A 26,930-nucleotide genomic window follows, 5' to 3' on the forward strand; every position below is an offset into this window, starting at 1 on the left:
GGTAGGAGACACAAAGGAGACTCTTTGTGTCTCCTACCGGAACCGCTGCCGGTCATCAAATTATTGTCTTAGGAATGAGACAAAAACTAAACAATATCCATGAATTCAAGTCTCCATGGAGTGACTAATAGATAGAAAAAATAATAATTTTGGGGGTGAACTATCCCTTTAAAGTATATTTTGATGCCAATATTGTACTTTTACTCAAATACATTTTTAATACCACACTTTTACTTGTAACAGAGTATTTCTAAATTGCTGAATCTGGAACGTTTACTCAAGTAAAGCATTTGAGAATGGGCATAATAAATAAATGACTTTACACACACAAGAGTGTCTGCCGGTCGGTCGTGGTTAAGTGTTTAGTCTGTGTGTTGTAAAGCAGTGGTTCCCAAACTAGGGGTCTGGGGGTCCCCAAATTATTTGGGGGGGCGTGGGTGGTCCCCAGATGATTAGCTTAATGTGCAACATTGTTTTCTCACTCAACAGTAAACAAACCAAGCCTATTATATATCTCACTTGAATTAATGTTTGTTTGTTTTCTTTTTCTCTCTCTTTCTCTCTTTCTCTCTTTCTTTCTCTCAGAGTGGAGACAGTCTGTGCCGACGTTGTTCTTGTGCCATAAATGCCCAGAAGACTGATGTTCTCACTTACAGTAGAACACCCTCCCAGACACCAGGAGACTGATGTTCTCACCTACAGTAGAACACCCTCCCAGACACCAGGAGACTGAGGTTCTCACCTACAGTAGAACACCCTCCCAGACACCAGGAGACTGAGGTTCTCACTTACAGTAGAACACCCTCCCAGACACCAGGAGACTGATGTTCTCACTTACAGTAGAACACCCTCCCAGACACCAGAAGACTGATGTTCTCACCTACAGTAGAACACCCTCCCAGACACCAGGAGACTGAGGTTCTCACCTACAGTAGAACACCCTCCCAGACACCAGGAGACTGAGGTTCTCACCTACAGTAGAACACCCTCCCAGACACCAGGAGACTGAGGTTCTCTCCTACTGTAGAACACCCTCCCAGACACCAGGAGACTGAGGTTCTCACCTACAGTAGAACACCCTCCCAGACACCAGGAGACTGAGGTTCTCACCTACAGTAGAACACCCTCCCAGACACCAGGAGACTGAGGTTCTCACCTATAGTAGAACACCCTCCCAGACACCAGGAGACTGAGGTTCTCACCTACAGTAGAACACCCTCCCAGACACCAGGAGACTGAGGTTCTCACCTACAGTAGAACACCCTCCCAGACACCAGGAGACTGAGGTTCTCACCTACAGTAGAACACCCTCCCAGACACCAGGAGACTGAGGTTCTCACCTACAGTAGAACCCGAGGATGCCCTTAGAGATGGAGATCTCTCTCTATCCATGGATGTGTCTGCATGGGGGGGGGATTCCTCCGCGATGGCCCTGGTTTTCGGTGGTCTCCGCGGTGGATCGATAGCTGCTTGACGCAGAATTCCACGTGTTTTTCCACGTGCGTACACATGGTGTGTCAGTATGTGTCTTCGGTGGTCTCCGCCGGTGGTCTCCGCCGAAGACCTCGGTCCTCCGGGGGTTTCCTCTGAAGACGGCTCAAAGTAAGGAACCTCTTTAGGACTGTCACCATTATGACCTTTAACTTGACCATTCATTGTCGCTCAAATAATTACGATCAACCATTTAATTGCGTCGTACTAACATTATGAATACAACTTTGTCTGGCCTTTTTAGGCTTCGTAAACAAAAGCCAAACTAAAGCTCAAAACGCATCACGTTGTGATGCGTTTTGAGCTTGTAGTTCGGCTATTTCCACATGTTTTTGAAAATGTTTGAAAATATTTTTCAACATGGAAACTATTATGACTATTATGACTATTATCCCCAAAAAGTATTGCGATCTCAAATACTTGTGATTATGTAATAATTGTGACGGTCCTAATGTTTCCTTTTCCTTTGCTGGATGCTGCAGTTGCTTCATGCTGCAGTTTGTGTTGGATGTTGCTTGTGGTGTATATTGTTGGTGTTGGATGGATGCTGATTGTGTCGTATGTGTGGTCGTATGTGTGGTCGTATGTGTGGTCGTATGTGTGGCGATGTGGTTAAAGATGTTGCTGTTTTTTCAGGTTTGAAGGCCGACGTTGAATCTACCACTATGTTGGTACTAGTGTAGTTTCTGTTTTCAGGTTGAATCTACGAGGTTGTTTTTTTCAGGTTGTAGTACGACTATGTTCGTAGTGTTGTGGCTGTTATTGTGTGTGTGTGTGTGTGTGTGTGTGTGTGTGTGTGTGTGTGTGTGTGTGTGTGTGTGTGTGTGTGTGTGTGTGTGTGTGTGTGTGTGTGTGTGTGTGTGTGTGTGTGTGTGTGTGTGTGTGTGTGTGTGTGTGTGTGTGTGTGTGTGTGTTGCATTCAATATATTTTTTAGACATAGGCCTCTGTAAATCCGGGCCTGGACCTGGTCATTTGATAGGTAACTTTTTGGTAGGTCCCAAAAGGTCACTTTTTGGTAGGTCCCAAAAGGTCACTTTTTGGTAGGTACCAAAAGATCACTTTTGTTCTTGTTGGGTGGGGGGGTGACTGTGTAAATCCAGGTCTGGACCTGGTCATCTGAAAGGTCACGTTTTGGAATGTACCAAATTGTATCTTTTTGGTAGGTACCAAAGGGTCACTTTTTGGTTGTTGGGGGGGGGGGGGCTCACACTAATCACATGACGGCGCTGCTACATTTTAATCAAGACTATCTACATTTTTCATTTAAAAGTTTAATTTCTTGTCAGGAGAACAAGAACAAGATCAAGAACAAGAACATCATGTTGTAGCATTTTTTTTGTGTTCTAATAAAGTGTCCCATTTTTTTTATTTGTCCTTTTTAATGTGACATACCTGCCATCTCAATATACAACCCACAATATACTATAATATACTCTATCAGTGTCTCAAAAGTTCTAGCATCTGAAATCTAAGGTTGTGGTCGCATGGTATATACTGTACGTCACAGACGCATCCCTTGAGGTTTTCAATACCCAGATATGTTTGTGTCTCTCATGTATCATTTTTTAGGCCTATAGGCTATTTATTTTGGACAATTATCCAAACAGCATCTTGCAAGACTATTTGTATATTAATTCTATCCTGGAGAATTCACTAAGTAGTTGAAAATGTCGGGATATGTCACTCCTCCATTTAGTTGGGTTATTTCCCCAACTTACATTCAGGCAAGTTAATACAACAACGGTAAACCCACACGTTTGAATTTTTCATGTACCGTCGGAGCTCCGTGGTAGGTAGAAAATTAATGTAAGCCTATGAGATGTTCAAAATATAGACATGAACAAATAAAAGTCAGTCTGGATTGGGATGAGAATTCAAAGACGGCGCTCGTAAAGACAGTGATGTCACTGAAATGGGACTACTTGTCTGTCTGTCTGTCTGTCGTCTCCCCTCTGCTGTGTTAACATTATGGGTAACCCATTAAAGTGGCAAATTAAATGTAAAACACATCAACTATTAAGGAAACAAGAAGATATGTTGATAAAGACACTCTATACATTTAGAAACATATTTTTATTCAACTCTATCGTCTCCAGTTCATGTAGGATCATTTTAAAAGTAGACTAACTCATATTCCTCTCATTGGAATTGCAGTGACAGCTGCAGTACATCGTTCAGTAGTACAACGGACCTCGTGTGGGTGCACTGTCTCAATTGTGGGTGAGAAATTTGTAGTTCCTGTGTGTCTCTATAGTACTCATTGCTATGTACGGATAGTAGGTTTATTTTGGTAGGTTTATTTTGAAAAGCTGTTGGTTTATATTTTGTGGGTTGGAAAATTATGGATTACGTGTTGGTAAAATGTTGTTGGTGAATATCATTTTTTTTATGTGAGTAAAAAAAAGTTGGTCACTCGAAATATGGCGGGGCAGCGCTACCGCTGCGCCATCTAGTGGCGATGCCAAAAGAATGTAATGTAGGACTTTGTTCTCTTGTATGGAACCTTGTCAGGCTACAGAAGCCTGTGCGGTACACCACCTTTGGCCAAATGTGGTATTGCACAGGCTTCTGTAGCCCTAGCCCTGGTCCAGGGCGTTAGTGACTTCTCTCTAACGCTCTGCCAGCCGCTGGGCTCTGCTCATAGACAAGGAATTCCACTGCCCTGTGAGGGCTCCAACTGTAGTAAAAATAAACAAAACCACTTCACTACTCACCGAAACAAAGGCTGTTTTGTGTTGTTGAAAGTCTGTTCTCGGAGGTGGGAACCCTCTCAGCACCCCACCTTCTCTGTATAATACACTTTTTGGCCAGAAAATAAAATATTTCACCAGAAAGAAAATATGTTTTTGGTTGCTCCACTGCGCCCTCTACAGATCTTGTCAATGGAATTTTTCTATTGACCAGATTTTTCCTTACGGTGAAATATTTTATTTTCTAGACAAAAAGTGTATTATACAGAGAAGGTGGGGTGCTGAGAGGGTTCCCACCTCCGAGAACAGACTTTCAACAACACAAAACAGCCTTTGTTTCGGTGAGTAGCGACGTGGTTTTGTTTATTTTTACTACAGTTGGAGCCCTCGCAGGGCAGTGGAATTCCTTGTCTATGAGCAGAGCCCAGCGGCTGGCAGAGCGTTAGAGAGAAGTCACTAACACTCTGGACCAGGGCTACTGTAACCCTATCATCCCTCCCTCCCGCCCTCCCTCCCTCCCTCCCTCTCTCTCTCTCTCAGGGTCATTGGCCTGTGTTCCTCTGCAGTGTGTAGTAGTTGTGTAGTAGTGTGGTAGTGGTTGTGTGGTAGTGTTCAGTCCAGTAACGTCAGGGCAGCAGTAATGGAGGCTTCTCGTCCTGAGACGTCGGCCATGATGTGTCGTCTGTCTGTCCTCGCCTGTGTGTGTCTGTGTGTCCTCCAGCATGTCTCCTGTGACGGTACGTACAACACTGCTATGACAGACAGACAGGCAGGTAGACAGACAGGCAGGTAGGCAGACAGACGGACAGGCAGGTAGACGGATATATAGAGCAACCAGGCAGACAGACAGACAGACAGACAGACAGACAGACAGACAGACAGACAGACTCCAAGAAAGAGAGACGGAGACAAGTAGAGATAGGGGTGTTTTTTTGTGTGTGTGTGTGTGTGTGTGTGTGTGTGTGTGTGTGTGTGTGTGTGTGTGTGTGTGTGTGTGTGTGTGTGTGTGTGTGTGTGTGTGTGTGTGTGTGTGTGTGTGTGTGTGTGTGTGTGTGTGTGTGTGTGTGTGTGTGTGTGTGTGTGTGTGTGTGTGTGTGTGTGTGTCATACATTGTACTCATAGTAAATAATAATAGTTTAAATGCTAACAGCAGATCAGTGGCCTTGTGGTCACAGTGTTGGCTGTGAGACTGAGAGGTCAAGGTTCAAACTCCACCAGCCACTCTCTAGACCCTCTTCCCCCCAAAAACATCAATCACACTGTTTGATGTTTATTGAGTTTGTTTCATCTGTTCTCTTTCTTTGTATGATGTGTTTTTAGTTTGTTTCATCTGTTCTCTTTCTTTGTATGAAGTGTTTTTAGTTTGTTTCATCTGTTCTCTTTCTTTGTATGATGTGTTTTTAGTTTGTTTCATCTCTTCTCTTTCTTTGTATGAAGTGTTTTTAGTTTGTTTCATCTCTTCTCTTTCTTTGTATGAAGTGTTTTTTGCTTTACCGTTTTTGCTTTGCATGGATACTGTGTTTTGAGGCTTACCCATGAATGTGTGTTTTCTTGCGCTCTGCATATCTGTAGCGGTTCATTTTGACAGCAAATTCCAGGTCCAGGCCCGGATTTACAGAGGCCTACGTCTTTAGAATAACACACCATTTAGTTTTAGTCCTATTTTAGTCATCTGAAAGGGTTTAGTCTTAGTCTAGTCTTAGTTGACTAAATATAACAATCTTAGTCTTTTAGTCTTAGGCAACAGCATTAACACAGGATCTCACACATTTATGTCTAATGACGCTTATAACTCTGAGAGCGCGCACCCTGCCTGACTCAAAGCAGTCTGACTCTGAGCTTGTAGATCTGCTATTTTCTTTTACTTTTGGTACATGTTGATACCAAGACTTTTGTACTTTTACTCGAGTGAATTTTGAAGGCCGTGACTTTTACTTGTAACAGAGTACTTTGCAGTCAGTATTGATACTTTTACTTAAGTAACTGTGACTCTGATCAGCCTCACTAACTCCAGACAACGTCCTTGACGTCAATGCTTTCGTCACAGAAGTGAAAACACAAACTATATGTATGAGTCTCTATTAAACACAAACTGTATGTATGAGTCTCTATTAAACACAAACTATATGTTTGAGTCTCTATTAAACACAAACTGTATGTATGAGTCTCTATTAAACACAAACTATATGTATGAGTCTCTATTAAACACAAACTGTATGTATGAGTCTCTATTAAACACAAACTGTATGTATGAGTCTCTATTAAACACAAACTATATATATGAGTCTCTATTAAACACAAACTATATGTATGAGTCTCTATTAAACACAAACTATATGTATGAGTCTCTATTAAACACAAACTGTATGTATGAGTCTCTATTAAACACAAACTGTATGTATGAGTCTCTATTAAACACAAACTATATATATGAGTCTCTATTAAACACAAACTATATGTATGAGTCTCTATTAAACACAAACTATATGTATGAGTCTCTATTAAACACAAACTGTATGTATGAGTCTCTATTAAACACAAACTATATATATGAGTCTCTATTAAACACAAACTATATGTATGAGTCTCTATTAAACACAAACTATATGTATGAGTCTCTATTAAACACAAACTATATATATGAGTCTCTATTAAACACAAACTATATGTATGAGTCTCTATTAAACACAAACTATATGTATGAGTCTCTATTAAACACAAACTGTATGTGTATGTATGAGTCTCTATTAAACACAAACTATATATATGAGTCTCTATTAAACACAAACTATATATATGAGTCTCTATTAAACACAAACTATATGTATGAGTCTCTATTAAACACAAACTATATGTTTGAGTCTCTATTAAACACAAACTATATATATGAGTCTCTATTAAACACAAACCATATGTATGAGTCTCTATTAAACACAAACTATATGTATGAGTCTCTATTAAACACAAACTATATGTATGAGTCTCTATTAAACACAAACTATATGTATGAGTCTCTATTAAACACAAACTATATGTATGAGTCTCTATTAAACACAAACTATATGAGTATGTATGAGGAACAAGAAAAAAAAACAGCTAATCTGTTGACAAGAACACATGGCAGCAAGTCTGTCAGGCCGAGGTCAGAGGTCACTAAACACACAGGTCCTTATCGTGCTATTGTGCTACATAAAGAAATAAAGTGCCTCTACACAGTGGTGTAAAGTAACTGAGTACATTTACTCAAGTACTGTACTTAAGTACAATTTTGCGGCACTTTTACTTTATTGTGTGTGTTTCCAATTTTAAGTACTTTTACTTCTACTCCATTACATCTCAGAGGCAAATATTGTAGTTTTACTCCACTACAATTATTACTAACTTATATTACTAGTTACTTTGCCGATATAAATGATTACATTATAAAACATACATTAACCACTATATGTAGCATACCTGTGAGTTCTGACATACATGTCATAAACACGAAGATGGTGAGTGTGTTTGCCACTAAGTTCGCCCCACAATTGGAAGCTAACATGCTAGCTGTGTATCTGAAAGAGAAACTTAACCGAACAGTTACTTGTCGAAAGATTGAGTCGCATTATCAGAGTAGATTCAGCTCATTTCACATCACTGCTGAATGTAATGAAGTGGCTGAAATGTACGACCCAGAACTGTGGCCAGCAGGCATCTATGTGAGACGATATTTTGAGCCAAGACGGCCAGCTACCAGTGGGTCGCTTATAGGTGTAAACACTACAACGAATAATATAAATAAAGTGATCGCTCCTGTACAACACGGGGACCAGTCATCTACGGATGAAAATGCCCGTAGCACATAAACAGTATGATGCGGGTGGTGTCTTATAACACACGGGGCCTACGTGTGGGGCACAGTGCTGGTGACAAAGCGAGGCGGCTGGTTGTGGACAAACTATTGGAGGAATGTGACATTCTGTGCTTACAAGAGACATGGCTACCTAAACAAGACCTAGAAAAGCTGAATTCACTGCATGCTAACTTTCATGGAGTTGGAGAGTCTACTACTGACCTCTGTGATAGAATAGCTCATGGTAGAATACCAGGTGGTGTGGCGATTCTCTGGAACAGTAAATATGATCCTCTGGTTACAGTGATTAGACTAGAGGTAAACTGGGCCATTGGTATAGAGATCAAGTATGAAAATAGGTCATTTATTATTGTAAATATATACACACCTTATGAATCATATCAAAATGAAGACGAATATCGCAATAGATTGGCATTTATTAATGCATTCATCAAGGACAATGCCACAACCAGTGTCTATATCATTGGTAGATAACTATAACTATCTGCTATGATCTGGCCACCACAGATCATATCCCGATTATAATGACCCTAAATGTTGAAAATATCCCAGCTATAGCTGTGGATAACAGTAAAACATACACAGGGAGGCTGGATTGGACTAAGCTAAGTGAGAAGGATATTAATCACTATACCTCACTCACAGACAAATCATTAGACTCTGTTAGACTTCCTAGAGAAGCCATGCAGTGCAGTGACATCAACTGTAAAAATGTGCATCATTGTAGAGATTTATGTTCTACCTATGATGTTATCATTAGCATTTTAAATGCCTCAAGTAAGGGTCTTTACAAGGATAAGAAAAAGGAGTTCAGTATAAAACCAGGTTGGAATGAATATGTGACTGAGCTACACACTGCTGCTAGAGATGCTTTTAAAGTATGGTCAGAATCAGGTAGGCCAAGACAGGGGTCTGTGTTTGAACAGAAACAGGCCACTAACGCCAAATACTAGTATGCTGTCCGATTCATCAAAAAAAATGAGGACACAATGAGGGCTGACTCACTTGCCAAAAAGCTGCGCAACAACAGCTGTTTTGATTTCTGGCAAGAGGTCAAAACCTTAAACAGTAGTAAAACTCCCTTACCGTCATCCATTGAAGGTGTGTGTGGGTCTGGCAACATTGCAGAACTGTGGCGGCAACACTATTATGAGCTGTTCAACTGTGTTAAGAGTGACTCTTTTCTGGTGGAGAAGGTTGACCCCACTGAAAATGTGACAGTTAGAGCTGAGGAAGTCTATAACACTATAATGAAGCTAGAAAATAACAAAGCTTGTGGCCCGGATCACATCTCAGCTGAACACTTAAAAAATGCCAGTCTGAAGCTTGCTCCTATGCTTGCTCTATGTATTACTGGTTTCCTTAACCATGGTATCTTACCAGATTCCATGTTAGCGGTACTACTTGTGCCAGTTATTAAGGACAAAGCTGGGAAAATAAATAGCATTGATAATTACAGACCCATTGCTTTAGCTAGTATACTCTCCAAAGTATTGGAGAAAATCCTGTTGGACAGACTGGATAGGTATATTACCACAGCTGACAACCAGTTTGGTTTTAAAAGGAAACATGGCACTGATATGTGTATTTTTGCTTTAAAGGACATTATTGCAAAATATAGAAGTCAGAATTCCACCATGTTTCTGTGTTTTATTGATGCTTCTAGGGCATTTGACCGGTTGAATCATTTCAAGTTATTTGACAAAATGTGCCAAAGAGGGGTACCCAAGTACATTATAAGGATACTAGCCTTTTGGTATGCACATCAGACTATGCAGGTGAAGTGGGGAAATACTGTGTCCGAACATTTCTATGTTGGTAATGGTGTTAAGCAAGGGGGGATTTTGTCTCCTCTATTATTTAATTTATACATGGATGGGCTCTCTAGGAAACTGAACCAGTGTAAAACTGGATGTGTCATAGGTGACTCTGTAGTCAATCACCTTATGTATGCAGATGATTTGATTATCTATTCCCCGTACAGTGCAGGCTTACAACAGCTTCTCAGGGTTTGCTCCCAGTATGGCATTGATTTTAATATTAAATATAATGCCAAGAAGAGTAGCATCATGATTGTGCGAAGTAAAGATGATAAAAAGGCAGTATTTCCTAATTTTATTCTCAGTAGCAACATACTACTTGTGTGCAGTGAGATTAAGTACCTAGGACACTGTATATCCGATGATCTCTCTGATGACAAAGACATCCATAGACAAAGATGCAAATTGTATGCCCAGGCAAACATACTAATGCGGAAATTTCACAAATGCTCTGTACATGTCAAGGTTTCACTCTTTAAAGCATTCTGTACACCATTGTATACGGCTCACTTATGGAGTAACTACAAAGCTAGCAGCATGCGAAAACTAAAAGTAGCATATAATGATGCTCTACGGTTGCTGGTGAGGGTACCAAGATGGCACAGTGCCAGCCAGCTGTTTGTAAACCTGGGGGTACCTACATGTCAAGCCCTGTTAAGAAATTTAATGTACAAATTCCGTCTTGAAAAGTCTGACAATCATGTTATTAAGATTTTAATTAACCCTGTCAAAAGTTCTACTCGGTACTCTTCCACGATATGGAGACATTGGCGTAACAGCCTCTACGGACTTTGAAATACTGTAGTTGGACTGTTTTTATGTGGTTTTTCTTTTATTTCTTTTTATTTTATTTTATGTTTTTATTGCTTTTACTGTGTGATTGTCATGTTTTGCTATATGGACCCTGAGTCTGAAATAAAGATTGAATTGAATTGAATATAGTCCTATTTTATACTATTTGAAAATAGCAGATCTACAAGCTCACTGAGCTTGTAGATCTGCTATTTTCAAACATTTTAATACTTTTACTTTTGGTTCTTTAAGTACATTTTGATACTAATACTTTTGTACTTTTACTCGAATACATTTCTTATACCAGACTTTTACTTGTAACAGAGTACATTGCAGTATTGATACTTCTACTTAAGTAAAACATTTGAGTACTTTTCCCACCACTGCATCTACAGGACATGAAGTCAGATGTTTTGCAAATTTGATAGCTTGTAGATCTGATCTGAGCCACTCGTAACATGTGATCTACACACGAGTACACATTATCGTTTGCACTAAAACATATGGGTTTCATGAAGTCACAAAGAATAAACAATGCTTGTTGCTCCTGTCCATCTACATGTGTGGATGTTCTTTATGTGACTTCAAATTGTGATTACATGCGTGTGTGGATTACACGTCACAGGTTCAAATCTACATGCTGTATCATTTTGTAAACACATCTACCATCATATGCCTGTAGATGTCCTTTCCTTCTTCATATAACCTTGTAGCAGTGAGCATCGAGGAGATAACAGAACAAAGCACATTAAGACACAGCCCCATGTTTTCCTTCAGCCAGATTATTTTCGTCTAATTCATTCACAGCAGATCATGTGTTTCCACCTGGTTCTGTTCTCTGTGTCTGTTCTCTGTGTCTGTTCTCTGTGTCTGTTCTCTGTGTCTGTTCTCTGTGTCTGTTCTCTGTGTCTGTTCTCTGTTGTTGGTTCTGTTCTCTGTGTCTGTTCTCTGTTGTTGGTTCTGTTCTCTGTGTCTGTTCTCTGTTGTTGGTTCTGTTCTCTGTGTCTGTTCTCTGTGTCTGTTCTCTGTGTCTGTTCTCTGTGTCTCTGTGCCTCTGTGACTCCAGCCACCTGCATGCATGTCCTCTCTCACCACATCCATAAACCTCCTCTTTGGCCTCTCCTCTTCTCCTCTTACCTGGCAGCTCCATCTTCAGCATCCTTCTCACAGTGTACTCCGTCCTCATCTCTCCTTTTCACATGTCCAAACCATCTCAACCTCACCTTTTCACATGTCCAAACCATCTCAACCTCACCTTTTCACATGTCCAAACCATCTCAACCTCTCCTTTTCACATGTCCAAACCATCTCAACCTCACCTTTTCACATGTCCAAACCATCTCAACCTCACCTCTTTAGTTTCCCCAAACCTTCTAACCTGGGCTGATGCTCTAAAGCAGAGATTTTTAACCCTTTTCATATCAAGGTCCATCATGTATTGGTCATTTGAGCCACAGAACCACCGTTTGATGAGGTTTAGACTCTCAGACCCAAAAGGTAGAATATTTTGTTATCGTTGGATAGGATTTTGTCCACAATTCCATCCATGCTGTATTGATGTTGGTTCCATAGGAGAGATGACAGGTCCAAACCATCTCAACCTCACCTTTTCACATGTCCAAACCATCTCAACCTCTCCTTTTCACATGTCCAAACCATCTCAACCTCACCTTTTCACATGTCCAAACCATCTCAACCTCACCTCTTTAGTTTCCCCAAACCTTCTAACCTGGGCTGATGCTCTAAAGCAGAGATTTTTAACCCTTTTCATATCAAGGTCCATCATGTATTGGTCATTTGAGCCACAGAACCACCGTTTGATGAGGTTTAGACTCTCAGACCCAAAAGGTAGAATATTTTGTTATCGTTGGATAGGATTTTGTCCACAATTCCATCCATGCTGTATTGATGTTGGTTCCATAGGAGAGATGACAGGGAAACGTTGATCACAATAACAATTATTTAACTAGAAAGTACTGTTCCTGAAGAAACAGTGTGGGATCGCTAAGGATGAATGTTGATAGTATCACACTAGAAAGTACTGTTCCTGATTAATTCTGTCTTACCTATTTATGTGACATATTGTGATGTCACGTGAAGCTTGACCAATACAAAAACGGGCGGAATAATAATAACAATAACTAGTGAAGATAACATTAGTGTGATCGCTAAAGGTATTTGTACTTTCTTGAGTATTTCCAATTTCCAATACTTTTACTTCTACTCCACTACATCTCAGAGGCAAATATTGTACTTTTACTCCACTACATTTACTTGAAAACTTTAGTTACTAGTTACTTTTCAGATATAAATTATGATATAATGAAACATACATTAACCACTTTAGCCCTATTTTATACATATGGCTATTTGAAAATAGCCGATCTACAAGCCCACAACGCGACGCGTTGTGGGCTTGTAGATCGGCTATTTTCAAATATTTAGTACTTTTACTTTTGCTACTTTAAGTACATTTTGATACCAAAACTTTTGTACTTTTACTCAAGACTCAAGACTTATTCCGGACTCTTACTTGTAACAGAGTATTTTTATATCGCAGTATTGGTACTTTTACTTAAGTAAAGAATTGTAGTACTTTTTCCACCACTGATCGTACCATCCTTAATCCTGTCACCTCCAGCTCCGCCTCATGTCTCTGTCATCAGTGCCACAGCATGGCTGCTCTCACTACCGTCCTATACGTCTGAACTGTCTCTGTCATCAGAGCCACAGCATGGCTGCTCTCACTGCCGTCCTATACGTCTAAACTGTCTCTGTCATCAGAGCCACAGCATGGCTGCTCTCACTGCCGTCCTATACGTCTAAACTGTCTCTGTCATCAGAGCCACAGCATGGCTGCTCTCACTGCCGTCCTATACGTCTAAACTGTCTCTGTCATCAGTGCCACAGCATGGCTGCTCTCACTGCCGTCCTATACGTCTAAACTGTCTCTGTCATCAGAGCCACAGCATGGCTGCTCTCACTGCGTCCTATACGTCTAAACTGTCTCTGTCATCAGAGCCACAGCATGGCTGCTCTCACTGCGTCCTATACGTCTAAACTGTCTCTGTCATCAGTGCCACAGCATGGCTGCTCTCACTACCGTCCTATACGTCTAAACTGTCTCTGTCATCAGTGCCACAGCATGGCTGCTCTCACTGCCGTCCTATACGTCTGAACTGTCAACATGTTTAGTCTTGTTTTAGTCATCATAGCTTATAGTGTTTATTTAGTTTTGGTCAGTGGAAAAGGTAGTCGACGGACATTTGTCAACATAATGGTTTTAGTCGCTGAAATGAACACTGGAACCAACGATCTAACGCAGGGGTCCTAAACATGGGGTCCGGGACCCCTAGGGGGTCCTCAGAGTTACTACAGGGGGGCCGCCAAATCTTTGTGTGATATGATTATTCATTTTACATTAACCACTTGAACCCTAGCGTCCCTTTTTTAGAGGAGAACTTAAAGAGGTTTTAGGTGTGGAGGGGAAAAAAGAGCAGACCAAGTAAAAAACAAAAAGTTTAATCTGAAACACAATTTTAGGGGGTCCCTAGGGGGTCCCTAGGGGGTCCCTAGCCGGACACCTGATCTGATCTAAAGTAAAGTAACCTATACTGACCTCCATGTCCTGCAGTGTTCCTGGACAGTCCGTCGGCCAATCAGCTGCTGGCTCGGCGTCGGCGTGCCAACAGTCCGTTTGAGGAGTGGCGTCAGGGAGACATGGAGAGAGAGTGTGTGGAGGAGAGGTGTGACCGAGAGGAGGCGCGGGAGATCTTTGAGAACGAAGAACACACAGTATGTCTGTCTGTCTGTCTGTCTGTCTGTCTGTCTGTCTGTCTGTCACCTCCTCTGTCTGTCTGTCTGTCTGTCTGTCTGTCTGTCTGTCTGTATGTCTGTCTGTCTGTCACCTCCTCTGTCACCTCCTCTGTCTGTCTGTCTGTCTGTCTGTCTGTCTGTCTGTCTGTCTGTCTGTCTGTCTGTCTGTCTGTCTGTCTGTCTGTCACCTCGTCTGTCTGTCTGTCTGTCTGTCTGTCTGTCTGTCTGTCTGTCTGTCTGTCTGTCTGTCTGTCTGTCTGTCTGTCTGTCTGTCTGTCTGTCACCTCCTCTGTCTGTCTGTCTGTCTGTCTGTCTGTCTGTCTGTCTGTCTGTCTGTCTGTCTGTCTGTCTGTCTGTCTGTCTGTCTGTCTGTCACCTCCTCTGTCTGTCTGTCTGTCTGTCTGTCTGTCTGTCTGTCTGTCTGTCTGTCTGTCTGTCTGTCTGTCTGTCTGTCTGTCTGTCTGTCACCTCCTCTGTCTGTCTGTCTGTCTGTCTGTCTGTCTGTCTGTCACCTCCTCTGTCTGTCTGTCTGTCTGTCTGTCTGTCTGTCTGTCTGTCTGTCTGTCTGTCTGTCTGTCTGTCTGTCTGTCTGTCTGTCTGTCTGTCTGTCACCTCCTCTGTCTGTCTGTCTGTCACCTCCTCTGTCTGTCTGTCTGTCTGTCTGTCTGTCTGTCTGTCTGTCTGTCTGTCTGTCTGTCACCTCCTCTGTCTGTCACCTCCTCTGTCTGTCTGTCTGTCTGTCTGTCTGTCTGTTGCTAGGTTGCACATTTATGTCTCTCTCTCTCTCTCTCTCTGTAGAATGAGTTCTGGAATAAATATTATGGTAAGTGGCTAACCCTACTGTAATGTGTCACAGATGTTACAGTGTTATGACTGGATGACATAAGGGAGGAGTCTAGGACGGTGGTTCTCAAACCTGTTATATTCAAAGACCATTCCAAAGACCCCCATAACTCTGAGAGTGTACACATGGAACGAAATGGACCTGTAAGGGTCCATTTGGTTCCATGTGTACACTCTCAGAGTTACAGACCTGTAAGGGTCCATTTGGTTCCATGTGTTCACTCTCAGAGTTACAGACCTGTAAGGGTCCATTTGGTTCCATGTGTACACTCTCAGAGTTACAGACCTGTAAGGGTCCATTTGGTTCCATGTGTTCACTCTCAGAGTTACAGACCTGTAAGGGTCCATTTGGTTCCATGTGTTCACTCTCAGAGTTACAGACCTGTAAGGGTCCATTTGGTTCCATGTGTACACTCTCAGAGTTACAGACCTGTAAATCATGCACCACATGACAATTTAATGTCACAATTATTGTGGCCAAAAAGGATTGCAATTAACAATATTATCGCAATAATCAAAATAGCAGATCTACAAGCTCACTGTGAGCTTGTAGATTGCTATTTTTGGCGAAGAGACTTGGTGGTAACGGGGGGGAAAGCGGTCAAAGTACAGACTGAGCCAACTCGGGTCCAGTGTTTGATGATCTTTTTTTTGGTCAGTGTTTCTTCCAGAGGTGTGTGTAGTTTTTATTTCTCCATAAGTGTGTGTGTGTGTGTGTGTGTGTGTGTGTGTGTGTGTGTGTGTGTGTGTGTGTGTGTGTGTGTGTGTGTGTGTGTGTGTGTGTGTGTGTGTGTGTGTGTGTGTGTGTGTGTGTTTTTTCCTGGCAGACGGGGATGCGTGTGAGTCGAACCCGTGTGCTCATAGTGGAGTGTGTAAGGACGGGATTGGTCAGTACACCTGCTTCTGCCCCACCGGTTACCAAGGTTACAACTGTGAGATCGGTACGTTGCTGAGAGCTGTTTATATTGACATTCTTTATTAGGAATAGCCCCTTGAGTTGTAGCATCTCGTTTTAGAGGGGATCCTAGGTACATGATACACTGTATAGACATTTTCACACAAAAAAAACAATATCAGAAATGACAAAACAAGTAAACAAGACAGATGACACAACAGAACAAACAGACAGATAGACAGGAGAAACAACAGAACATGTAAAGCATACAAATGGATCATTAAGTCAACACAGACAGATCAATATCGTGAATGTCAGTATATTTAGAGTGATTAATAGAGGTTATATGACAATGTTATAGTAATTAATTAGTTATAGACATGTACATACACTCTCAAAGTAAGAGGACAGCGTATTTTGAACAGATAATAAGATGAAATGGAACGAATGTTTCATGGAACGAGCTGTTTACCGCTGGTCAAACATGTGTGAACAGCCAAGGACCCCTTAGCTGAGAGAGAGATGAAGCAGGGACCCCCACTACATAATTGTATAGATGAGAGATGAAGCAGGGACCCCCACTACATAATTGTATAGATGAGACATGAAGCAGGGACCCCCACTAAATTGTGTTGCAGATTAAATTACATTTTGCTGTGTTAAGTGGTCGTACGTGTGTGTGTGCGTGCGTGTGTGTGTGTGTGTGTGCGTGTGTGTGTGTGTGTGTGTGTGTGTGTGTGTGTGTGTGTGTGTGTGTGTGTGTGCGCGTGTGTGTGTGTGCATGTGCGTGTGCGTGTGCGTGGCTGCGTGCGTGTGCGCGCGTGTGTGTGTGTGTGTGTGTGTGTGTGTGTGTGTGTGTGTGCGCGCGTGCGTGCGTGCTCGCGTCACAGTGATCCCTGAACTCTGTGAGAATAAGAACGGGGGGTGTAACCACTTCTGTGATGTCATCGGTGGGAACGTCAGGTGTTCGTGTGCTGACGGGTATCACCTGGAGGCCGACGACAAGTCCTGCAACTCCAACCGTGAGAGAGACACACACACACACAGACACACACAGACACACACACACACACACATACACACACACACACCGCACCGCACCGCACCACACTACAGAGTGTTTGGTGTCCAGTGGAACCAAACGGGTCCATTTGGTTACACTCTCCCTCTCAGAGCTATGGTTGAACCTCTGGCATCGGTTCAAACGGTTCCGGAAACGTTTCCAAATGGGATGGAACCGATTCCGGTCCTCGAAGTTGGATCCCAACCCTAGTACTGGTGAATTCCAGTGGTGGAAAGTAACTAAGTACATTTAGTAATTGAGTATTTCCCAATTTCCAATACTTGGAATTTACTTCTACTCCACTACATCTCGTATCCAAATATCATACTTTTACTCCACTACAATTATTGGAAAACTGTTTGAGTTTCTTTGTAGATTTGCATTATTATTGCAAAACACACATTAACCACTTCAGCCCTATATACGTTTCGGCCATTTGAAAATAGCAGATCTACAAGCTCACAATGCGTCGCAATGATCTGCTATTTTCAAATGATTTTTATGCATTTTAAAACATGACATGGGACATTCTGCATAATGAGTACTTTTACTTTTGGTACTTTAAGTACATTTTGATGCCAATACTTTTGTACATTTTGAATTCCGGACTTTTACTTGTAACAGAGGATTTCTATAGTGCAGCATTGATACTTCTACTTAAAGGGATATTTCACTTTCAAAAAAAATGTTGGTCATTTTATCGTCTACTCAGGCTTTTGTGAGCCCCCCAGACCATCTTTAAGTTGCTTGATTTAGTATTTAGATATTTGATAATCATTTTATCAGACACGCCCCCTTCCTATACAAACCCATTATAACTTCAAACTCCATTTTTAACCTGTTAGATTCATCAAAACCACCCGTCCTTGGTTCTGCTGACTCACCCTGCCCTCCTAATACGTGAGGGGGCCGTGTTTTTTCGATTACTTTTTTCATGTATTTTATTATTATTTTTTAATGTATTTAATTGTTTTCATTTTCCAAAAAATAAATTAAAAATCGAAAATACACGGCCCCCTCGCGTATTAGGAGGGCAGGGTGAGTCACCAGAACCAAGGACGGGTGTTTTTGACGAATCTAACATGTTAAAAATGGAGTTTGAAGTTATAATGGGTTTGTATAGGAAAGGGGCGTGTCTGATAAAATGAATATCAAATATCTAAATACGGAATCAAGCAACTTAAAAACGGTCTGGGGGGCTCACAAAGGCCTGAATAGACGTTAAAATGACCAAAAGTTTTTTTGAAAGTGAAATATCCCTTTAAGTAAACATGTTTTAGTACTTTTTCCACCACTGGGGAATTCACAGATAAGAACCAGGGTTTATTCATTAAACTGTTGCTTTGTTTGTGTTGCCATGTTGGGTTAGTTTGGGTTGCCATGTTGGAAAAAACAAAGCAAACAAAAAATAGACAGTACCATTATACGCTTCATAGTGCGTACCGATGTGAATGTACCGTCACACCCCTAATACAGCCCCTGAAATGCTCACATCTTGAGCTTGTCGATCGGCTATTTTCAGCAAAAAGCCTAACCCCACGCTAACAGAAAACAGAAAAGACACTAGTATAGAGCCCTGAGGGACTCCGGTCAACCATAGGGGCTTTAAAGGAGTAGTTCACTCAAAACATTACTTATTTTCTATCAATTACACTGTACACCCCATGAAGCCTTGAATTCATGGTTGTTTTTTTGTTTGTTTTTTTGTCGCATTCCTGAGACAATAATTTGATGACAGTCCGCTGGTCAAATTATTGTCTCAGGAATGAGACAAAAACTAAAAAACTCCACAAATTCAAGCCTTCATGGGGTGTGTGATTGATAGAAAATAAGATTTTTTTTTGGGTGAACTACTCCTTTAACCCATTAAGACCGGGAACGCATCTGTGTATCCACTTTAACCATTATTTTACACTTTGGCTATTCAAAAATAGCAGATCTACAAGCTCATCGCGCAGCACCGAGTGCCGCGCGATGAGCTTGTAGATCTGCTATTTCTTTTAAATCGTGAAAATGTGTGCAAATCTTTGAATGTATATTTTTTAAGCAAAATGTTTTACTCAAATCTTTGCTTCTTGGGGTCCCTGGAACAACATATTTTACAAATGTTCGCTTTAAATAATATGTATTCAAAGATTTGCACACCTTTTCACGATTTTTACAAAAATAGCAGATCTACAAGCTCGTAGCGTGGCACTCGGTGCCGCGCTACGAGCTTGTATATCTGCACATTTTTAATAGCCAAAGACGCGTTCCCGGTGTTTAAATCTAATCTTTTTCACCCTCTCCCACAGAGACGTATAAGTGCGGCGTGGTGTTCGCTAAGGGCACGCGCACCGTGTTCCAGTACGAGCGGCCAAACGTCACGGCGGACGGCGCCGACGGCACGGCCTTCGACGTGTCGCAGTTCACCGAGCCCTTCGGCAACCTGTCCTCCTGGCCAGCGGAGGGCGACGACTACATGGACGACGCGGTGGCGGAGGCGCCCCACCACGCCAGCGTGACGGAGTTCACGCGCATGGTCGGCGGAGAGAACTGTCCCCCCGGGGACTGTCCCTGGCAGGTACGCACACCTATATGTAATGTCCCCCCGGGGACTGTCCCTGGCAGGTACACACACCTATATGTAATGTCCCCCCGGGGACTGTCCCTGGCAGGTACGCACACCTATATGTAATGTCCCCCCAGGGACTGTCCCTGGCAGGTACGCACACCTATATGTAATGTCCCCCCGGGGACTGTCCCTGGCAGGTACGCACACCTATATGTAATGTCCCCCCGGGGACTGTCCCTGGCAGGTACGCACACCTATATGTAATGTCCCCCCGGGGACTGTCCCTGGCAGGTACGCACACCTATATGTAATGTCCCCCCGGGGACTGTCCCTGGCAGGTACGCACACCTATATGTAATGTCCCCCCGGGGACTGTCCCTGGCAGGTACGCACACCTATATGTAATGTCCCCCCGGGGACTGTCCCTGGTGGGTACGCACACCTATATCTCTGCTGTCCGGCTGAAACTGGCCAACTCCAAAATGTTCATTTTTCAGGAAATGAAAAAAAAAAAAAAAGTGTAGTTAGGAGGTTTTGTTCATCATTGATAAGAACAGCTGAATGGATCTCCAAGCTCACAATGAGGTTGGAGGTCAAAAGGGGGTGGAGCCTGGAGTCAGCAAAACTAACTCCACCCCCCTTTGGTGGACTTAACTGGTTTAGCAGAAGGTTTGAGGATCCAATGGAGTTTGTCGGTTTTGTCAGAAGCGCTTTATAATACTTTTCATTGGTTCAATATTTGTTTGACCAACACACAGACGTAAAGGGTGTTCAATGGCACTGATTTATGGAGAAAAAAAAACGCAAAAGCGCCAAAATGGAGTTAGCTGGTTTCTGCCGGACAGCAACGATATGTAGTGTCCCCCCAGACACTGTCCTTGGCAGGTACACACACACCTATATGTAACGTCCCCCAAATCCCACTGCACATCTGGTTTATCCTTATATTACAATTGGCTGAAGGGAGGACTGGCCGGCCGGACCTCTGAAGTCACGCCCATGTCACCATGACTCAGCCATAACCATATAAGGACTTCCCAATCCAGCTACGCCCAAATATGGAGTGTTTTGTCTAACCTCAATGAGTCGTCATGGCATCAGGCGCAAACAAATCACTCAGCTCCATATATGGGCATATACTGATGACATCACTTCTAGACGCGAGGGCCACGTAGCGGCAACTGTATGAAATAAACAAATGGAACAATGTACATAGCTCAACACAACTAATATTATGAGTGGTTTCTCCAAATTCAACACAAATTGACACTTTTAATAACTATTGCTGTGTCAAAATGACTCATGTCAGGTGTCTTTAATTCTTGGTACAGCACACTTTTGCTATTATGACCTGTTGTAAACGTGATGCAGAGCCAGGAACCAGCTTCTGGCAGCGTTCCTCTGGCATTTTAGCCCATTACTCATGTGTAGTTGCCTCCAGCTCACTAATAGGGGTCGATACGATATCTGTGGCGATATTAGGCCCTCGATAACAATAACATCACGGTATTCGATATATTGCGATATCACGATATATTGCATTAGATATATCACGATAGTCCTTGTATTCAATTCATGAACACATAAAATAGCACCAAACAGTTCAAAATCATCATCACTCAAATGCAGAGTCGGAAAAAAACGTATAAAATAAAAACATTTTTTTTTTATTTTTTATATATCAATATTTTTGGCAGTATATCGATTATTTATCGCGGGAGGAAGTATATCGTCCCACCCCTACTCACTAATATCCTTGGGTTTGCATTCTGCAACGACCTTCTTCAAATCCCATTGAGACTTTCTATGGGGCTCGTGTGTGTGTGTGTGTGTGTGTGTGTGTGTGTGTGTGTGTGTGTGTGTGTGTGTGTGTGTGTGTGTGTGTGTGTGTGTGTGTGTGTGTGTGTGTGTGTGTGTGTGTGTGTGTGTGTGTGTGTGTGTGTGTGTGTGTGTGTGTGTGTGTCTCTCTGTCTCTCTCTCTCTCTCCTCCAGGCTCTGCTGATGAACGAGGAGAAGCGGGGGTTCTGTGGAGGAACCATCCTGACTGATTACATCATCCTGACCGCCGCCCACTGCATCAACCAATCACGATACATCTACGTCGTCCTCGGTGAGACCAACCGGCCAATCACTGCCGGCCATGAGGGGGACATAACCTTAAAGCTATAATTAACTCCGCCCATCTTTCAACCTCATCTCCATCCATTTAAGTTGCATTTATACTTAGTTTGTTGCACAACAAAAAATTGCAGATAAAGCAAAGCGATTTCTATTTGGAATGAGGTGAATCTTTCCAACATATTATGTTGGAAAAATCATATCATAACATATCATAACATAAATGTGATCTGCTACACCATGCAGGAACGTCAATTACACGTTAATGTTCCGTGTTTGTTCACCTTCCTAAAATAATGACCTATGTCGTGTTTTTTGGATATTTTAGGATATTTTTTCCTAAAACAGCTCCTAATGACACTGGCCACCTCTGGTAAAATCTAAGTCATTTAATCCTCTTATGTTTCATAACTGACAGACAGCGTTATTTGCATGTCAATAGTCATATATGTTATAAACTTTTTAGGTGAAATGATGAACACATTGCCTGCCAAGGCAACAAAAAAAATGAACACAACTCTAACACAACTTAGGAATGATCCCTCGACTCTGAGAGAAGGATGGATGTGACATCACATCATACCAAAAATAATCACTTCCGTCCACTCCTATGTTAGGATTGTAGAAAAACACCTCTAGCTCGGATTTCTCCTCTTTTTTGTGAAAACGAGCCATATTCGACGGGCGATAGCAACAAGATGGCCGATCGCGGTAAAAAAAAAGCTTGTTCCTGTGGATAGAGGAGACCCTCCCCCCCTCCCCCCAGACACCCTTTGTTTACTTCCGTGTGCACGTCGCGGCTCCCGCAGCTCTCCAAAGATTGTCAACATAAGGTACATGGGGATGAAAAACAAATGTTTTAATCTCAGGCAGTCAATGTATTAAGAGATATCATTTAAGTTATTTTTCTTCTGTTTTCTGAACCAAACTGTTGTAGGTGAGTTTGACATTGAGGTGAAGGAAGGTCATGAGTCCATGCACCACGTAGAGAGGGTCCTGATGCACAGACAGTACCGACCAGACACCTTCCACAACGACATCGCTCTCATCAAGCTCACCACGCCTGTCAGCTTCTCCAAGTACATCATCCCCGCCTGTCTGCCCGAGAAGGACTTCGCCGAGAAGGTCAGCCAGCGCTCCCCTCCTGTCGTTCTTGACTAGTGGAGAAGAGATCTGAGGACAAGTCGTTTTATGCTTGGTTGTGCGTGGGTTGTCACGCTCCGAAAAACGCATTGTGAGCTTGTAGATCGGCTATTTTCAGCACACAGCCAAGGATAAATCAAAGCATTACGACGCCATCAAGGCACCGCCAAAATAAACGTTAGTAGTCTAAATCTGTAGATTTAGAGCGACTAAAAATAAAACATTTCAGATGACAAAAAAATATGACTAAAACTAAATGGAATTGTATTCAAAAGACTTTTTTTCTTTTTTAAATTTATCCCACGATTTTGTAACCCATTTTTCACCCAGTACCAATTGCCTAAGCTTGTAATCTTGGGCGCTACAGGGGGGAGTTTCCCCAGTAGGACGTAGCTTCTTATCACCTGACAGGGAGGAGTTTCCCCAGTAGGACGCAGCTTCTTATCATCTGACAGGGGGGAGTTTCCCCGGTAGGACGTAGCTTCTTATCATCTGACAGGGAGGAGTTTCCCCGGTAGGACGCAGCTTCTTATCATCTGACAGGGGGGAGTTTCCCCGGTAGGACGTGGCTTCTTATCACCTGACAGGGGGGAGTGTCCCCGGTAGGACGTAGCTTCTTATCACCTGACAGGGGGGGAGTTTCCCCCGGTAGGACGTAGCTTCTTATCACCTGACAGGGGGGAGTTTCCCCCGGTAGGACGTAGCTTCTTATCACCTGACAGGGGGAGTTTCCCCGGTAGGATGTAGCTTCTTATCACCTGACCGGGGGGAGTTTCTCCGGTAGGACGCAGCTTCTTATCATCTGACAGGGGGGAGTGTCCCCGGTAGGACGTAGCTTCTTATCACCTGACAGGGAGGAGTTTCCCCGGTAGGACGTAGCTTCTTATCACCTGACAGGGGGGAGTGTCCCCGGTAGGACGTAGCTTCTTATCACCTGACAGGGGGGAGTGTCCCCGGTAGGACGTAGCTTCTTATCACCTGACAGGGGGGAGTGTCCCCGGTAGGACGTAGCTTCTTATCACCTGACAGGGAGGAGTGTCCCCGGTAGGACGTAGCTTCTTATCACCTGACAGGGGGGAGTTTCCCCGGTAGGACGTAGCTTCTTATCACCTGACAGGGGGGAGTGTCCCCGGTAGGACGTAGCTTCTTATCACCTGACAGGGGGGAGTGTCCCCGGTAGGACGTAGCTTCTTATCACCTGACAGGGAGGAGTTTCCCCGGTAGGACGTAGCTTCTTTTCACCTGACAGGGGGGAGTTTCCCCGGTAGGACGTAGCTTCTTATCACCTGACAGGGGGGAGTTTCCCCGGTAGGACGTAGCTTCTTATCACCTGACAGGGGGGAGTGTCCCCGGTAGGACGTAGCTTCTTATCACCTGACAGGGGGGAGTTTCCCCGGTAGGACGTAGCTTCTTATCACCTGACAGGGGGGAGTTTCCCCGGTAGGACGTAGCTTCTTATCACCTGACAGGGGGGAGTTTCCCCGGTAGGACGTAGCTTCCTATCACCTGACAGGGGGGAGTTTCCCCGGTAGGACGTAGCTTCTTATCACCTGACAGGGGGGAGTTTCCCCGGTAGGACGTAGCTTCCTATCACCTGACAGGGGGGAGTTTCCCCGGTAGGATGTAGCTTCCTATCACCTGACAGGGGGGAGTTTCCCCGGTAGGACGTAGCTTCTTATCACCTGACAGGGGGGAGTTTCCCCGGTAGGACGTAGCTTCCTATCACCTGACAGGGGGGAGTTTCCCCGGTAGGACGTAGCTTCTTATCACCTGACAGGGGGGAGTTTCCCCGGTAGGACGTAGCTTCTTATCACCTGACAGGGGGGAGTTTCCCCGGTAGGACGTAGCTTCTTATCACCTGACAGGGGGGAGTTTCCCCGGTAGGACGTAGCTTCTTATCACCTGACAGGGGGGAGTGTCCCCGGTAGGATGTAGCTTCCTATCACCTGACAGGGGGGAGTTTCCCCGGTAGGACGTAGCTTCTTATCACCTGACAGGGGGGAGTTTCCCCGGTAGGACGTAGCTTCTTATCACCTGAATGGGGGGAGTTTCCCCGGTAGGACGTAGCTTCTTATCACCTCACAGGGGGGAGTTTCCCCGGTAGGACGTAGCTTCTTATCACCTGACAGGGGGGAGTGTCCCCGGTAGGACGTAGCTTCTTATCACCTGACAGGGAGGAGTTTCCCCGGTAGGACGTAGCTTCTTATCACCTGACAGGGGGGAGTGTCCCCGGTAGGACGTAGCTTCTTATCACCTGACAGGGGGGAGTGTCCCCGGTAGGACGTAGCTTCTTATCACCTGACAGGGAGGAGTTTCCCCGGTAGGACGTAGCTTCTTTTCACCTGACAGGGGGGAGTTTCCCCGGTAGGACGTAGCTTCTTATCACCTGACCGGGGGGAGTTTCCCCGGTAGGACGTGGCTTCTTATCACCTGACAGGGGGGAGTGTCCCCGGTAGGACGTAGCTTCTTATCACCTGACAGGGAGGAGTTTCCCCAGTAGGACGTAGCTTCTTATCACCTGACAGGGGGGAGTGTCCCCGGTAGGACGTAGCTTCTTATCACCTGACAGGGGGGAGTGTCCCCGGTAGGACGTAGCTTCTTATCACCTGACAGGGAGGAGTTTCCCCGGTAGGACGTAGCTTCTTATCACCTGACAGGGGGGAGTGTCCCCGGTAGGACGTAGCTTCTTATCACCTGACAGGGGGGAGTGTCCCCGGTAGGACGTAGCTTCTTATCACCTGACAGGGGGGAGTGTCCCCGGTAGGACGTAGCTTCTTATCACCTGACAGGGAGGAGTGTCCCCGGTAGGACGTAGCTTCTTATCACCTGACAGGGGGGAGTTTCCCCGGTAGGACGTAGCTTCTTATCACCTGACAGGGGGGAGTGTCCCCGGTAGGACGTAGCTTCTTATCACCTGACAGGGGGGAGTGTCCCCGGTAGGACGTAGCTTCTTATCACCTGACAGGGGGGAGTTTCCCCGGTAGGACGTAGCTTCTTATCACCTGACAGGGGGGAGTTTCCCCGGTAGGACGTAGCTTCCTATCACCTGACAGGGGGGAGTTTCCCCGGTAGGACGTAGCTTCTTATCACCTGACAGGGGGGAGTTTCCCCGGTAGGACGTAGCTTCCTATCACCTGACAGGGGGGAGTTTCCCCGGTAGGATGTAGCTTCCTATCACCTGACAGGGGGGAGTTTCCCCGGTAGGACGTAGCTTCTTATCACCTGACAGGGGGGAGTTTCCCCGGTAGGACGTAGCTTCCTATCACCTGACAGGGGGGAGTTTCCCCGGTAGGACGTAGCTTCTTATCACCTGACAGGGGGGAGTTTCCCCGGTAGGACGTAGCTTCTTATCACCTGACAGGGGGGAGTTTCCCCGGTAGGACGTAGCTTCTTATCACCTGACAGGGGGGAGTTTCCCCGGTAGGACGTAGCTTCTTATCACCTGACAGGGGGGAGTGTCCCCGGTAGGATGTAGCTTCCTATCACCTGACAGGGGGGAGTTTCCCCGGTAGGACGTAGCTTCTTATCACCTGACAGGGGGGAGTTTCCCCGGTAGGACGTAGCTTCTTATCACCTGACAGGGGGGAGTTTCCCCGGTAGGACGTAGCTTCTTATCACCTGACAGGGGGGAGTTTCCCCGGTAGGACGTAGCTTCTTATCACCTGACAGGGGGGAGTGTCCCCGGTAGGACGTAGCTTCTTATCACCTGACAGGGAGGAGTTTCCCCGGTAGGACGTAGCTTCTTATCACCTGACAGGGGGGAGTGTCCCCGGTAGGACGTAGCTTCTTATCACCTGACAGGGGGGAGTGTCCCCGGTAGGACGTAGCTTCTTATCACCTGACAGGGAGGA

General features: G+C 44.1%; 1 protein-coding gene across 1 annotated transcript in view; it reads left to right on the forward strand.

Annotated features, from left to right (window-relative positions):
• Positions 1–1,522: 1,522 nt before the first annotated feature.
• Positions 1,523–26,930, forward strand: part of f10 (coagulation factor X) — a gene marked incomplete at both ends in the record, with an annotated part of 31,414 nt that continues 6,006 nt past the window's right edge. The window contains 9 exons of the mRNA XM_080421992.1: positions 1,523–1,602; positions 4,792–4,919; positions 14,282–14,442; positions 15,262–15,286; positions 16,134–16,247; positions 17,092–17,223; positions 19,559–19,827; positions 21,811–21,928; positions 22,874–23,061. Coding sequence (XP_080278118.1) covers positions 1,523–1,602; positions 4,792–4,919; positions 14,282–14,442; positions 15,262–15,286; positions 16,134–16,247; positions 17,092–17,223; positions 19,559–19,827; positions 21,811–21,928; positions 22,874–23,061 — 1,215 coding nt within the window. The remainder of the gene's footprint in view (positions 1,603–4,791; positions 4,920–14,281; positions 14,443–15,261; positions 15,287–16,133; positions 16,248–17,091; positions 17,224–19,558; positions 19,828–21,810; positions 21,929–22,873; positions 23,062–26,930) is intronic.

The sequence above is a fragment of the Gymnoscopelus braueri genome, assembly GCF_963280865.1.
Source record: "Gymnoscopelus braueri genome assembly, chromosome: 24".
Lineage (NCBI taxonomy): Eukaryota > Metazoa > Chordata > Actinopteri > Myctophiformes > Myctophidae > Gymnoscopelus > Gymnoscopelus braueri.